General features: G+C 44.7%; 1 protein-coding gene across 2 annotated transcripts in view; it reads right to left on the bottom strand.

The window, feature by feature from the left end:
• The window catches only part of ppargc1b (peroxisome proliferator-activated receptor gamma, coactivator 1 beta), an 85,436-nt gene extending 76,237 nt beyond the window's left edge, over window positions 1–9,199 (bottom strand). Inside the window, exon 1 of one of the 2 annotated variants that reach the window (XM_069169411.1) lies at window positions 9,068–9,199. In XM_069169411.1, coding sequence (XP_069025512.1) covers window positions 9,068–9,148 — 81 coding nt within the window. In that variant the 5' untranslated portion in view covers window positions 9,149–9,199. The other variant, XM_069169413.1, reaches the window with a different exon arrangement.
• Between the last annotated feature and the right edge of the window lie 5,134 nt (window positions 9,200–14,333).

The following is a 14,333-nucleotide window of genomic DNA, read 5'->3' as shown; positions in this document are numbered from 1 at the left end:
GGCAGCCGGCGAGCTCGGCGACCGCCGGGCCGCCACATGCTTCCCTACAAAGCCCTGAGCAGCTGGGGGAGATTGGATTCCCTCTCCTTCTACCCCCCCCACTCCCTCCACCCTCCTCCCCAACTCCCTCAGGTGTTCAAAGCCACACGGTGTGTGCGTGTGCATGTGCGCGAGTGTGTGTGTGTGTGTGTGCGGGGAATGACAAAGAGCCTCACGTTCATGTTGACACTATCAATACAGAAACAGGGTCCCTGTGATGAATACAAATCACCAGTAAAGGTTAGCTAAGGACACATGGCCTGGAGATGTGACGGGGAATTTAGATGAGGGATGCGGGCAATGCATCACCTCTCCACAGCAAACATGCGACAAATATGTGCGTGCTCACCATACGTGCATTTAAGAGGGAATATTTTTTAACACAACACGACCCACCGAGGCCAAAAAAAATAAAATAAAACTCGACGGTAATACACCCAATGCTCACGGTCGATATGTCAATATTTAAAACAAAGACACCCAAAAGGTAATATTTACTCCGGATCAACACATAAATTGTCCAAAGTGGACCGAATACAAGGCGACGTGCTGCGGTAACGGCAAAGGCTGCAGAACACGGACAGATGAACACGTTCTAGGTCACGGAGCTAAAATTTTCACTTGGGTTCCCAGCGTTGCCCCACTTCTACCAGAACACCACGTGTGGACCCAGCTGCCTCCGAGCAGATGATCCTTTTCTTGGGTCAATAAAATGTCTGAACAAACGGCAACCAGCAAACCCGTTGGTTTCGTGAACGGCCGGTAAGAAGCCTGCAGTTCAAATATTGACCGGCGCCATCTTTGCTAGTTCGGAGCGGTTCAGAGCAGGAAGTGACCGTATTTGGACGAGCTGGGGGGGGGGGGGGGGGGGGGGGGGGGGCCAGCGGTGGATCTGACTCGACCTGATTGGAAACCCGACAATACTACGTCCCGCCCACCAATAGCTGTAACCTGACTGCACCACAGGCCTGTCAATCAAACAGAGGCGCCCCCCCCCCAAAAAAACAGGTCTTTTTGAGGCTTATTTTCTAATTAAAAACTGATTATTTTCAGATGGACCTCCAGAAAACTAGTAAGAAGGAGTGACTTCAGCTAACAACACCGAGAAATGTTATTGACTTCGAATTTCTTGAGAGAAGTTGAATGGGAGTCTATGGAGTTGGAGGCTTTTTGGAGCCGACCTCTAGTGGCACTCGGTGGTATCGCAGCTTAAGGCATTTCTGCATCGGAAACATTTTTCAGACCCTGAAGCTACGAACACTTTTATATTCAGTCTTCGGTCAGGAGCTAGTGTCCCCAGGGGCGAAGGAGACCGAGAAAATCAGCAAAAACAATATATTGAGAGAAGCTGGAACCAAAGAAGATTTGGTGTTTTTGCCTGATTACGTCTGACCAATGGATAATTTGGGGTCCTTTACCGAAACATTTCCAAACCCAATAAAGTTCTGGCTTCAAATCCAAAACACATCCGTTTCATCCAGCTGACACGACAAAGCTGCTGAAGTGAAGGTTAAACGGTATGTAAATGATGATTTAACAATAAATAACCCAAATGATAAATCTTCTGTGGTCGTGCCGAGGGGTCTGAATGTGCCATAAAGATAAAAATAAGAAAAAAAAAAAAAAAAGAAAAAAAAAGGGGGATACGATGAGAAGCGATAACAGTGAATCACAGCAGCGACTGTAAAGCACATAATCTGTATTAAAAACCGTCGCCTGGAGTGAGAGAGAGAGATGAGAAGACACGGAGGAGAAAATTTACATCTTCACATCCCACCCTGGTTTGAGTCACAGCGAGAGAACGGCAACAACCCGGCAACACGGCGACTACGAATAGATTTTCATATAAATTAAGACAGCAAAAAGGCAGTCGATGAATACCTAATAGGACTCGCTCGTGACTCTTCACTGATGGATTTTATTTAAACGTCTTCTTCCTCTTCTTCCTCCCACCGCGTCTCGCTCTGCTTCTCGCTGTAATACACGCAGCGGAGCTATTGTGCGTGTTGGACACTTTTGTACGGTTGAATGGCCGCTCTGCTGCTCCCACCTCGTGGTGGGGGGGGGGGGGGGGGGGTCTTGCAGAACATGCATGCAAGACAGGATGCAAACTGAAGAGATTCTGCAGCACTTTCCCAGCTTTCCTCATGCTGGCACGGTGACCTCTGATACCCCCCCCCCTCCCCATCCCCCCGACGCTGTGAGCATTTATTACCACTACTAGTTACTCTGGAGAGTCACAGTCAGATTAATAATCCCTCCGGACGGTACGAGCTGTAATCCGATGCGGCCTTTGGCAGGTGAAACCTGCCTGATGAAGAAGTCTTGCGTGGCTGCGTTCGGCCGCGGAGGGTCAGTAAGCCTTCTTTAGCCCCGTTTATCCCTGGTTGGAAACCGAGGAAATGCCCCCCCCTTTACCCCCACCCTCCAACCCCACCCCTCCCCACCTTCCCACCCACCCCGACTGCTAGCGAGCACTTAATAAACCCGGATGGTATCTTTAGCCGCCGACTCTCCTGTGTGTAATCGTGAGCTCCAGAAATTAATCATAATAAAAATTGCGATGTCCACCAAATCTCAACGCAATCAATTCTGCCATATTTTCATTAGCGGGTGGAGACGGGTGGTGGTGGGAGGGGGTGGTGGGTGGGGGGGGGAAGGATCTGTTGCATCAAATTGTGGCCTCCTATTATGAATCGTGAGCCGCGTAAAAAAAAAAAAAAAAATCAGCGTGGACGGAAACCGAACCAGATCACACAAACAGAGGAGGAACGTGAAGACGGCTAAAGTCAGGATCAACGAATGATGGGGAAAAAAAAAAGACTCCACTTCATCCGGCATCGTGCAGCCCTGACATGCGTGTGGTGTGACACACACAAACATGTACAAAGGAGGCCCGGTGGGGTCGTTTCTAAAGCCGGATGTCTGATGAACCTCAAAAGGGAATTTGGGGAGGAAGTAAAAAAAAAAAAAAAACATATTCCCAACGCCGAACACTGACGCACGACGAGCGTCGATCGCACGTAATCACGCATTTAATAGTTGAACTTGACACACAAGGCAGGCTGGCTTCCATGTCAATCATTACCCCCACCCCACCCCGTCTGACCCCCACCTCCCCACCACCCCCCAAAAAAATAAAACAAGCAGCCAATTGTGGCAGCAACAGAGCGTTTCGTTGGTTTAACGCTCGGATATTCATCTAAAAACAAACAACGTGCAACGATACGACGTGTCTGCTGCTAATCTGACACGACGGCCCGCGAACACACCAGCGCGAGGCCGAGTCCAGGTCCGACGTCATCCTCCCTGCACCTTCCTGTCTCGCTCTCTCAGATTATATGGTGGTGGTGGTGGTGGTGGTGGTGGTGAGGGGGGGAGGCACTTTGTTAAAGTTAAAGTGCTTTGTTAAATGCACACTAAAATATGTAAATGGTAAAGTTCCTATATGCATTTTTTATTTGTGTGTGTGTGTGTGTGTGTGTGTGTGTGTGTGTGTGTGTGTGTGTGTGTGCGTGTGTGTGTGTGTGTGTGTGTGTGTGTGTGCGTGTGTGTCCACTACGCAGTGACAGCAGGGACAGGTGAGTCACTGTCGGGCTGCGAGCTGAACACATTGCACTGCAGCACTCTCGCAACATCACGACTCAGACCGACAGAGGAGGAAGAGGGAGAAGGATGACGGCACAGAACGGAGGATAAACACAGAGTGATGGACATGAGAGAGAGAGAGAGAGAGAAAATAAATAAATAAATTAAATAAATAAAATAAAAAGCCCAGAATCTGAGAGGAGAGGAGGCGACAGATAAGATGTAGGCGGAAAAGAGAGAGAGTGTGTGTCTGTAAATCACAGTCGCTGCCAATCACACCTGTATCCATCACTCAGTGGGACTTCAAAGCCTTGTTATTTATACACCTGTCTGTCTGTCTGTCTGTCTGTCCGTCCGTCCGTCCGTCCTCCTTCACTCCCCTCCATCCGGTTTAAATCCCGTTTATTGGCCCGCGGTCGTGAAAGTGATGACGCCTACGTGCTCGTAGGTTAAATGGGTGTTTTTACGCCTTTTTACAGCCAGCGGTTACAAATCAAAATGTGTGTGTGTGTGTGTGTGTGTGTGTGTGTGTGTGTGTGTGTGTGTGTGTGCGTGTGTGTGTGTGTGCGTGCGCGTGCGTGCGTGCGAGCTAATATCTTTGACGAGGCATAAAACCTCAACGTTTACAACCTTTGGCAGGCCGAGTTTCTGCACCGGGGGTTAAAGGAGCAATGCAACCATTTCTTGTCGTCTCACTCGCTTCGGTGCTTTTGCCTCCTGGTGATTGTGTGTCAATCAAAAAGCGATGCGTGTATTTTTTTGCGATTGTATTTTTTGATGACTCGTTGTAAATACGACCAAATCCCTCCGTCGAGCTCAACGTGGTCAGTTTGGGTACTTGTGTGACTTCCTGTCCGAAATTGGATGGGATCACCTGATAGCCGTCCGGGGATGAGAGCTGCTGCCCAGGAGCTCCGACACACATTTCTTAAAACTCAAATGTTGGATCTCTTCTTTGTGTGTTTTTTTTAAATTAAATGAATCAAACGTGGAAGCATTGACTCTAAATCCCAGAATTAATTAGCACTTTTGGACACCTCCACACGTGAACAGAACTTCAAAATAAACTTGATTTGCACGTGATTTGTTTTCTGATCTTAAAAATGTTTGATTCCACCTATTTTTTTTTGGTTCTCCCTGGGAAACCGACACGTTTGCTTTTAAACCGACGTGACATTTCTTTTCCGTAGGAGCGAGGTCGCCCCACCGAACGCACCAGATGAGCCGAGGCTAATATTTTACCAGCGTGTGTCCCGCGGCCGGTTGTGTCCTGTGCAGCAGGACGGGGGTGACCGACGTTAAGTCGGCCTGAGCTTCCCAGAGTCAATCTCTCTCCGAACGGAGCCAGACCGATCAATGATTACCACTGAGAGGTTTCAGACACCGAGTGCACCGTTCAGCGGCTCCAGTCGTCCGGGGCAAAGACACCGACGGGGTTTTTTGGGGTTTTTTTTCAAACATGTAACATGAACTTTGTGTTCGGAGGGATCCTGCACGGGTTTCAAAAACTCACCAGTCACTTCAACAGAAGTCCATCTGAGAGGTTCTGTTCAGCTTGTTTTGGTTTTTTTTTTTGACAAAACTATTTCCAGATTTACATCAACGTCTCTGCAAGTGGTTCGAGTTAATCGAATTCCTTCTCGGATCCGATCGGCTGACGTGACCCTGAACCGTCCCTTAGTTATGATGCTGTAGGCCTCCGTCATCCACAGAAAAAAAGAGCAAAACGTCGGCCGGCCGGTGCGACTCGTGGTCCACGACTTCTCCAACGTCAAAGACTCGGTGACTTTGACGTTGAACGCTAGAAAAAAAAAAATTTAAGGAAAAAGAAATCGAAGCGAAGGTCGACGAGGAGTCTATTGTCTGCTAACAGTTTCAAATGTTAATAGGAAGGTGATGGTGTCATTTAAGGAGATCCATCATACAATCAGGCCTGACCTTTTCAGCATGAATTTTGAATGTGAATAAACTGAGCAGCGCCGCTGAGCGAGTGCAGATATTTTTTAACAGCGATTCACAAATCATGAAAAAAAAAAAAAAAAAAAACTGCAAATCAGGAGCGTCCTAATCACCCCCCCCCCCCAAAAAAATAAAATTAGCTGAGACAGATTCAAAGAATTTCCCTAATTCCTCACGCAATCAGCGCAATTGATTCGAAATACGTGATAAACTGCCTCTGAAACGTGGGCGGAAAGAAAAAAGGGATTAAGAACGTGTGTGAATGAGATAAAACACAGGAAGAGGAAGTGAGTTGAATTACTGTGAACTCGTTGTGCCATATGTGAGCGGAGACGGCATGTACAAAAAAAAAAGAGAAAGGAGAGCGGAGGAAGCAGTCACATGTTAGGAGAGGGGAGGAGGCGGGGTGGAGGGGGACTGCCCATCCCCTCGGCAAACGTCACGGTAACGCCTCCCCTCTCCTCCCCTCTCCTCCCCTCCCCTCCCCCTCCCCACCCTCCCTCCACTACAACTCACATGACTGCAGCAGCCCTGTTCTGTAACTCCAGTCACGAGGATAGAGTAGTATTACAATAACCAGCCGACAGGGGCGTGCAACACACACACACACACACACACACACACACACACACACACACTGAGAGAGAGAGAGAGGAAAGCCACCAGCCAGCCCTAATAACCCTCAGTAAATATTAACATATTAACGCTCGCCTCTGTAGAGGAGATAAACCTTATCGTGCACCGCACCAGAAACAAGCGAAGCGGTGATACAGTGTTCGATTTGATTTGTTTTCTCTGTTCCAAGTTGCACTTTATCTTTCCCCTTCTGTGTCACTCAAGGACTTTGAAGCAAGCGGGGCATTACGAGGCCTCTGAGGAAAGAGCTGCAAAGGTTTTACAGCAGAACAACAGCGTGGCACGCGTGCATGTGGCTGCGCTGCTCTGAAATGTTCCATTTAAAACGATCTTACATGTGTTCTGCACGCACCTTAATAATATCATTGCATTTTGTTTTGAGGGGCGCATCTTTAAAAATGCAAATGTTCCTACATGCACTAAAATCCTTTGAAACTCTGACATCTCTGCTGTTGTGACCGACGTGTGGCTGCATGTGTCTGAACTGATACACATTTTATCCTCTTTTGGGATGATTAAATTTGGAAACTGATACCAGAAGCGATTACAAAGCCACAAAAAAAAAAAACTCCAGAGGCATGCTACATACATTATGCTTGAGTGACGTCATAAGGAGGACACATGGTGTGCCACTGTGTTGCCGTCACTTCCTACTTTTAAGGGATGTTTTTGGTGCATTGCTTTCCTCATGATTGGCTTTCATAAGTACATTGAGGAGGAGGGGGGGGGGGGCAGGCGGCTGCGGCGGGTGGGGGTGGGGGGGAATCACATCATGTCTGCACTATATGCGTGTTATGTGATAACATATGTCACTGCTGCAGCTTATAGTTTCACCGGAACCCTTCAGACACTGAATTAACCTGCTTTAAACTGGCAATCAGCTGTGACGGATCCCCCCCCCTCCTCCTCCTCCTCTTCCTCCCCCCACACACACATGCACCACCACGACCATCCTCCCCTATGTCCGTGCAATCAGACAAACGATCAAACCCGGTGCACTCATGTCACACCGTGATGCAGCAACCGCCACCGGGGTGCCCTTTTATATTCCAATGACCGCCGCGCGCGTCGTGGGTTTTTACGTGGACGGGGATAATCCGTGCGTCTTTACGGGGAGCGCGACTCCGTGCAAACCAGCAGGGAGACTGAGATTAGACCTGATAAATTCCCTGGTGTCGCGAGAGAATTAGAATTTTTCACAAAATCCAATTCGGAAATCTGCTAATTTAAGAGTTTTCTGTCATCTACACAACAAAGCACATGTCATATTACGCAGCCAGTGAGATACCGCTATTAAATACTTCATCCTAAAATATTCGGCATACATTTTATGTTAAATGCATGACTTCATTTCGGTGAAATCTCAACTTCTATAACTGGTAAACACCCTCTCTCCCGCCCTGCGCCGGGTGCTTTTGTAAGAGATTATTTTGGGATGTATAAGAGAACCAGTTACACAAGTTTCTACATAATAATAGCAGATACTACTTGGCGTGTTTACTGTATACCGAGCTCAAGTAAACATCGTGTAGATTCATTTAAACTATTAAATAATGTTTTAGGTGTTATGCATGTTGGCCCACGAGACAGGAATCCCTAAATTTCCGTGATTTCCGAACGCACTTCGGCATCTTGACGCTTCCTCGAGAATACAGTGCAAAAATCGCACCCCTGCGACCCCCAGTCCCCCCCCACCCTCCCCCCTGCAACACGGTCAGTTAACAGGTTGTCATTCATCATCACCCCTTCCGACACACAGCCCGAGGATCCACCGTTTTCGGTTTACCAAAGCAAACAACCGTGTGAACCAGACGGACGTTTTGTAACTGTTGCCAAGCGATTACGCAAACGATTACGAAAACGTAAAATTGCACCAACTTTCTCAGCTGACCCAAAAAAAAAAAATAAATACTGTCTGATTGATATGTCAGTGTTCTGCAAAATATGATTTCATAAGTTCATCGTAAATTGATCAACTCGGGGGGGTGGGGGGGGGGGGGTTGGAGGGGTGGAGGGGTTTCTCGGCTTTGAAGCGCCTCGAACAGCCTGCATGTACCCAACACAGAGATCCAGAGATCCCCAGTTAAGCCCGCGGTGCTGTGGCAAGCAGCTTATAATGAAGTGGATAAATAACATTACACAGCACTGATGTATTGCAGAGCTGCAGCAAACAGACAATTTATTAAACATCCGCTTCAATTCCGCGAAAAAAGAAATAATACATAAAACAATGTCCAACCGTATGAGTAACGCATCAAACTAAAAAAAAAGACACACGAAACGGTTTTTTTTTTTAAATTATTATTATTATTATTCTGTGTACAAATTTCCAAAGCCTTCGTATCAGAATCTCTCAGTATCATATTAGTCCTCAGGCTAAGTCCATGCGTTCAGGGGCGCACCACGTGTCCAAGTCTCCGGCACTGAAATTAAAACTTCCCTCAAGAATGCGTCAAAAGTTTCCAAAGCGCCCCTCTGCATACCAAATAATCCTCCCCGAGCAGCAGCACACCGGCTGCTCTCCGCTTCCAGCAACCACCACAAACATATATTCGGGGTTTTTTTTTTTTCATCCGTTAAAATTCCGGATAGCTGATGACAATTCCTCCAAAAAAAAAAAAAAAAAAACACGTGAAAGCCAGACGTCAAGACATTCACACGCACACACATGAAGCCGGACCGAGGCGCCGGTTCGCACCGTGCCGGGGAGATGCTGCTTGACAGGCGGGGAGAAAAGGCTCACACTCAACCGGGCATAGCGTGCGCCACGGCCGGCGACGTGCAAAGACGCGCCGCGGTCCGCGAAGCCCAAAGTCCCGCGCGTCCGAAGAGACCCGGGTCTTACCTGGCTGCCGGAGTTTTCTGTCAGGTAATTGAAGACAAAGGACGAGAGTTCCTCATCTAATAGTGGAGCGCAGTCCGCCATCTTCTAGTGAATGAGGTGCCGTGGAGTCAGAGAGTGGAGTATAGGAGGAGGAGGAGGAGGAGGAGCAGTGGGAGAAGCCGCCTGCAGGGGGCGCATCTGTTTACACACAGACAAACCAACATAAAAAGACATGCGGTTCTTTAAAGTGGGTTTTGGGGATCTCCGTTGGGGGGGGGTGGGAGGGGGGGTTGGAGCCCCACAAAAAAATTAAATAGGATGACTTTACTTTCATTGTCTATTATTTTTGCATTGCATTTAATTACAGTGATTTATTAATAAGCACAATTTTAATAAATACATTGAATTGCAGGTGTTTATTTTAGAGCACCAAAAAGTATTCAAAGTTGACAAGGGAATTGTTTCTACAAGTTTTTTCTAATATAATATCACAGGTGTTATTAATTATTTGCATTAATTACGTGTTTACTTGTAAGTAAAGACATTCAATCTGATATTCGGATCAATTTTACCATTAGTATAAACACCGATTTTGGTAGCCTCAATCTAAAAAAAAAAAAAAAAACATTTTAGAGGCTCACAAATTCAGTTTAGAGTCTAATTTCTCCACTTTCATTTGGGAAAAAAGAGTCTATATGATTCATTATTATTATTTACCCTCCAGCGAACACAAAACAAAACCGGTTCTCCAGTCGGAAGCTGCAACTTCAGTCATCATCGCAACGACCTGAAAACGGCCCGTTGCGCCGCTGCCTTTTGTTTCCGACAGGAACAGACGCTAGAGTGTCTGCAGCATCCTGTCAGCTGTTGCCAGGCAACCGCAAACTCAAACCGCTGTCAGTCATTTAGCTTCCAGAGTTGATGACGCGAGCTGATGTCGCCGTAACTAGAGATCTCCGATTCAGTCGAGGCTCTGCAAGCTGATGCAGCTTTGAGTGAGGGGATCAGTTTATTTGAGTTTTAAATTGTTTATTTTCCTCCACATCAAACTTTTCGTTCTCTTTTATTTAATTTATGCCTTTAGAAATAACACACTCGGTGCGGTTTAACTATCGACCTGACACAAAACAACACGTCGTTTTCATAATTCGAACACACAGAAGATAACTGTTAACCCTCCTGCGCTGTTCGTTTATTCGGTGCAGCAATGATGAATATTTAATCATCCAAAAGTTGTCAGAAACCAAAAAAAATCTCAATAAATATAGTTTGTACTTCATCACCAACACCATTACTAACAATTCAATCGGAGTTATTCACCCCTCCATGGATCACAGTTCAATGAGGATAACTCACTCGTTTTTCATGAAAAATACATGTTCAAACTATTTTTTTAGGTACACTGTAAAAACCTAGATATAAATTGCACTAGTCAACCATAACATGTATTTTTTTCCCAAATGTTATTTGCATTTTGAAACTTTCTTTTTTTCCATGGGGTGATGTAGATAAAAAGAGATGAGACACCTCCTGATGAAGGCTGATGAAGGATGATGAAGGATGTTCTCCAGAGCCTCCAGGGCGGTCATCCTTTAGTTTCTGTTGCTCATGTTGTCCTACGATGAGCTGCTGAGTTGTATCTGCAGAGTGTATAGTTGGTGGGGCTCCTAAAACACCATTTTGTATGTTTTGGCCATCTCCTGCTAAGTATGGGTGGAGTTTTCCCGCGGGAAATAAAAAAGGTTCCCGTCAAAATAGTATCTGTATTTCTTGCACAAGTGGTAGTTAGAAAGCCTTTTTTTTTTTTAATATAAACCTGCAGGGAGGGGTTGCAAATACATTATTTTTTTTTATTATTTTACATTGATTACACTAATTAAGGCAAGCAGAAGAAGTTTGATGCAGAAAAAGTACTTTAAAATATTTTTTTCTAGATTTTCAAACTTCGAAACGGGTCAATTTGACCTGCAACGTAACAGGAAGGTTAACTATCAACCTGAAACAAAACAACATGTCATTTTCATAACCAGAGCTGATTGGCTTTATTTGTGCATGCCTATCTGGCATATTTGCGAAACCAAAATTTTTGCAGCCTTTTTCACCAAAAAATAATTTTGTTGTGTAAAACTAAGTGTGTCTGACCACTTTCGTGCTACTGAGCATCAGGGCATGCAATGGATGTTAAAACGAGCGTTGGAGCTATTCATCATAGTTTTTGTTTGAGGAATATCGATGAATTTGTTCGTTACTTTAATTAATTTGAGTGATTGTTAATGCTTTTATTTTGAAGGCACTCAGGTGAATCTAAATATATGTGTGTATATATATATGGATGTGCAGGTAAGGCACCGGGGAGAGTTAATGGGTTTTTAACAGGGCTATTGTATTTATTTGTTTGTTTGTTTATTTTTTTTTTTTTTTCAGAAATGGTAAAATAGATTTTATGAAACGTTACACTTGCCTGGACGATTGACTCTTTTCCCTGAGTAAGATTGGTTTCTTGGTGCCTCAGTTTCTGCTTCAATTTGAACGTTTAATTTTGTATTTTATTTTTTCATTGTTAAGTCTAAGGACAAGTTTTATTCATGTAACTGTAGTTTGGTTAATTATTCCAAAAATGAATTCCACCCTAGTTTTGATCTCATTATGACACCGTGCTCCAACGTTAGTACATGATGTAATCTCAACTCTTATAATAATGGAGGCTTCATGACTTTTATGGCACTATGTGCTGTTACGCAATTATAGCTGCTGCAGATTTCAGACCAGGAGGGAAGCTGTAGCATTAAAACATACTTGCAGGCAGTAATGATAGTAATTCTGTCCCTGCAGAGCTACAGGGTTTTTTTCTTCTCTATATAAGTGTGTGTTTCATGTTGTTGTTGGTCAGCAATATTTGCCAGACACGACTGCTACCTTGGGGCAGTTCCTCTGTCTCACTTCTGTAGTTCTGACGATCATTTCATCTGCAACGGTATTATTTGCACAGAAAGAGGATCACAAAGAGTTCAGAAAACAAGCAGTCTGTTTATCAGACCGGTTTTTCAAGGAAAGAAAATGAAGAAATGAAGAGGATCGTTGACCAACCTGTCTGCTGGAAGCATCCGACTGAGTCTGCACACTGACGCTTGGTTCACATCGATCTGCAGTGTTTATCGCAGCTGTGTGCGATGATGAATTATTGATAACATTTTGAATGTGCTCTCCTTCAGATATATACCTCTCACCGCAGTACAGAGAAGTCTGAATGAGCTGTTGCCTGATTGTGTGACTGATCATGTTTCCTGCCAATATCTGATGGTGAAGTTGGCCAAAATGATGAAAAAGTTATGATGAAACGTAATTAAACTTTAATGTTAGGGTTATAGGTATGAATTAACCCAACGAGAGTCCTCAAGTGTAAAAAAAAATAATACAGAAGATAGACAGACTGATCATGTGTGCATGTTTTGCATACTACTGAATATAAAAGAGAGGAAGTGTTTATGTGGGAACAAGAGAGAAAAAGGGAAATATGTACATGTATTATATTATATTTGTGTGTGTGTGAATATATTTGTGTGAGCAAAAAACAAAATCAATGTGCTTTCATTGAGACCAAATGCATTCAACATACGAATTTTTTTGATAAATACAGCTTCAATTTAAAAAACACAACTGATGATCTCAAAAATGTGTCCGAATTTGCAGTCGAAGATAAACAACGTAAGTTCGGTCGCAACTTATCAAGTTAGTTCCCAAGAAAACAGATGTGGAAAATGTGATGTTTTCAGCAGCTAAAAAGAAGTTTATCAAATTCTTCCACCAGAGGAGCAGGAAATAGACGTGAATAAACTGCAGTCGTATTTAGTTTCGAGGAACTGACAAATTTTGGCTTTTTCGCGCTGCCTATTGCGCAACCGCACGCCGAACAGCCGGCAACAGTTCAACTTTAATGCGACTCATTACTCATTACTCATCACTCATGTTGATTTCAAAACTTGACTGGCTCTCATGTTGCACAACACACCATAACAGGAACAATGACTTCAAATAATCAATGTTGACGAGCATAAAATCTAAAAATCTTGACATTTGCATGTTTATATTTTTACTAGATTGAATTAAAATCAGATTTTTAATAAGATTGATGTTAATTACTAACTAGCTCTGAGCAAAAACAGGTGTTGGACTCCTACTGACCATTGCTGCCACACCCAATCTACTGGATTGGTAACTGCAAACCTGCAAGTACTCACAAGTAAAGTTTATACAGCTGGCATTGTGTGATTGCTTCAGTAGATTTACTTTAAGCCCGACAAACCAACCAAATATGCAAATATATGTAAATACGCACCACATAAACGTCATGTAACCTGAAGAACCAAACTGTCAAACCAGTATTTCCCACTGATCAAGAAGACAGCAGGTAAAGATTTACCACCTGAAGACCGTCAGTATTTCAGCATATGTTGCGCGTCCGGGGTCGATGTCCCCAAACAAATCCAATTTACCAAAACTAATTGCTTTGCGGGGGAACCCGGTGCCTTCAAGGACCCCCGAGGGTGTCGGACTCCGGGGCTGCAGACTGGTTCTTAATCTAGTCTGTTATCAAAAGCAACACCTTTTTGTATGTGTAAGACGAAATCAGAAACTGTGGTCACAAACATGTCGCCACAAGACGTAGCAACTGGTAAGAACAGTAGTAACCGCGGTTTGCCGAGCGGGAAGAAGAAGCCTAAATTATTGAAATGCCAACAAACGTTTCCAAGCTGTGTTCAAGTGATGTCCTCTTCTTGGGTTACTACATGTCCTGCAAACATTTCGGGCCTTCAGCCAGTCCCAGACTCTCGCCAGCGAGGTCAACCAGGGGAGAAACCTTCAACTTCTAACTGACCCGCATCGCTGGAAAATCATCAGAAGGTGGTCAGACGTGAGATACAGCCGGACGCTTTTCAAAACAGAACAGAACTAAGTGGTCTTTTAATATCCTCACTCCTTGGGGAAACTTTTGTTTATCTCTGTGTACGAACATTAAAGACTAAATGAGAAAAAAAAGAAAGAAAAAAAACACAAAATGCGCCGGAGACACGAGGAAACGGTGGGAGGCTTACAAAACAAATGTCCCTCGACCGAAAAACGAAAAACTCCACTGGGGATGACAAACAGTGCTGTGAGCTGCAGGCAGCCGGGGCGGCGTTACTGCCTCCGTATATCACCGAGCTGCAGCGGACCTCCGCTAAAACACTCCAAAACAATCCAGGTCTTAACTGTAAACCCGAGATGAAATGTGTATTAGAGGCGTCCG

The sequence above is a fragment of the Embiotoca jacksoni genome, unplaced genomic scaffold, assembly GCF_022577435.1.
Source record: "Embiotoca jacksoni isolate LCO1_2020_lvr unplaced genomic scaffold, fEmbJac1.0.p SCAF_45, whole genome shotgun sequence".
In the NCBI taxonomy this organism is placed as follows: Eukaryota; Metazoa; Chordata; class Actinopteri; family Embiotocidae; genus Embiotoca; species Embiotoca jacksoni.
Note: the sequence above shows the minus strand (reverse complement) of the source record. Positions and strands in the feature narration are given on the sequence as shown.